The sequence below is a fragment of the Buceros rhinoceros genome, unplaced genomic scaffold, assembly GCF_000710305.1.
Source record: "Buceros rhinoceros silvestris isolate BGI_N320 unplaced genomic scaffold, ASM71030v1 scaffold24790, whole genome shotgun sequence".
Lineage (NCBI taxonomy): Eukaryota > Metazoa > Chordata > Aves > Bucerotiformes > Bucerotidae > Buceros > Buceros rhinoceros.
This window is the reverse complement of record NW_010389364.1, coordinates 6881-7366: the sequence shown is the minus strand read 5'-3', so window position 1 is coordinate 7366 and position 486 is coordinate 6881. Positions and strand designations below refer to the sequence as shown.

The window sequence follows — 486 nt, the reverse complement described above, 5'->3', positions numbered from 1 at the left end:
GTGTGCGTTGGGAGCCCTGCAGGCTTCGTGCGGGCCGTGTCGCTGCTGCAGTGCCGTGCAGACACAGCGTGTACCTTCTTATCGGCCAGGCCGGTTAGAATCAGGCCCTCTTAGCGTAAACGAGGCTTTCCGGTAACTCTTTCTTCTAACTGTACTAATGAGACTGCGGGGAGAAGATAGCAGCCGGGCCTTGACCTTTGGGCAGCACCAAGTGAAAGCAGCCACCAGCGGGTGCTGCGCAGCACCGCGGTGCTGGCAGGGGAGGTGACCGGCCGCATTGACCGGCCGCAGCGGGGGGCGGGAGGCGCGAGGCTTTCCCCCGCGGTAACCGTCAGGGCCTTTCCCCTCTGCAGCAATGGCAGATGAACGTCGGAGTCAGCGAAGACAACCTGCTCTTCTCCTGCTCCGTCTGGAGGTGTGTTTAACCCCCAAAGGCAGGTGGGCTCCGGGCCGGGGACGCTGCCCCCCGGCTGGGTTCAACTCTCT

General features: G+C 63.6%; 1 protein-coding gene across 1 annotated transcript in view; it reads left to right on the top strand.

The window, feature by feature from the left end:
• LOC104491694 (chromosome unknown open reading frame, human C19orf10) overlaps positions 1-486 on the top strand; it is a gene marked incomplete at its 5' end in the record, with an annotated part of 2409 nt that overhangs the window by 508 nt on the left and 1415 nt on the right. Inside the window, one exon of the mRNA XM_010134160.1 lies at positions 354-407. Coding sequence (XP_010132462.1) covers positions 354-407 — 54 coding nt within the window. The remainder of the gene's footprint in view (positions 1-353; positions 408-486) is intronic.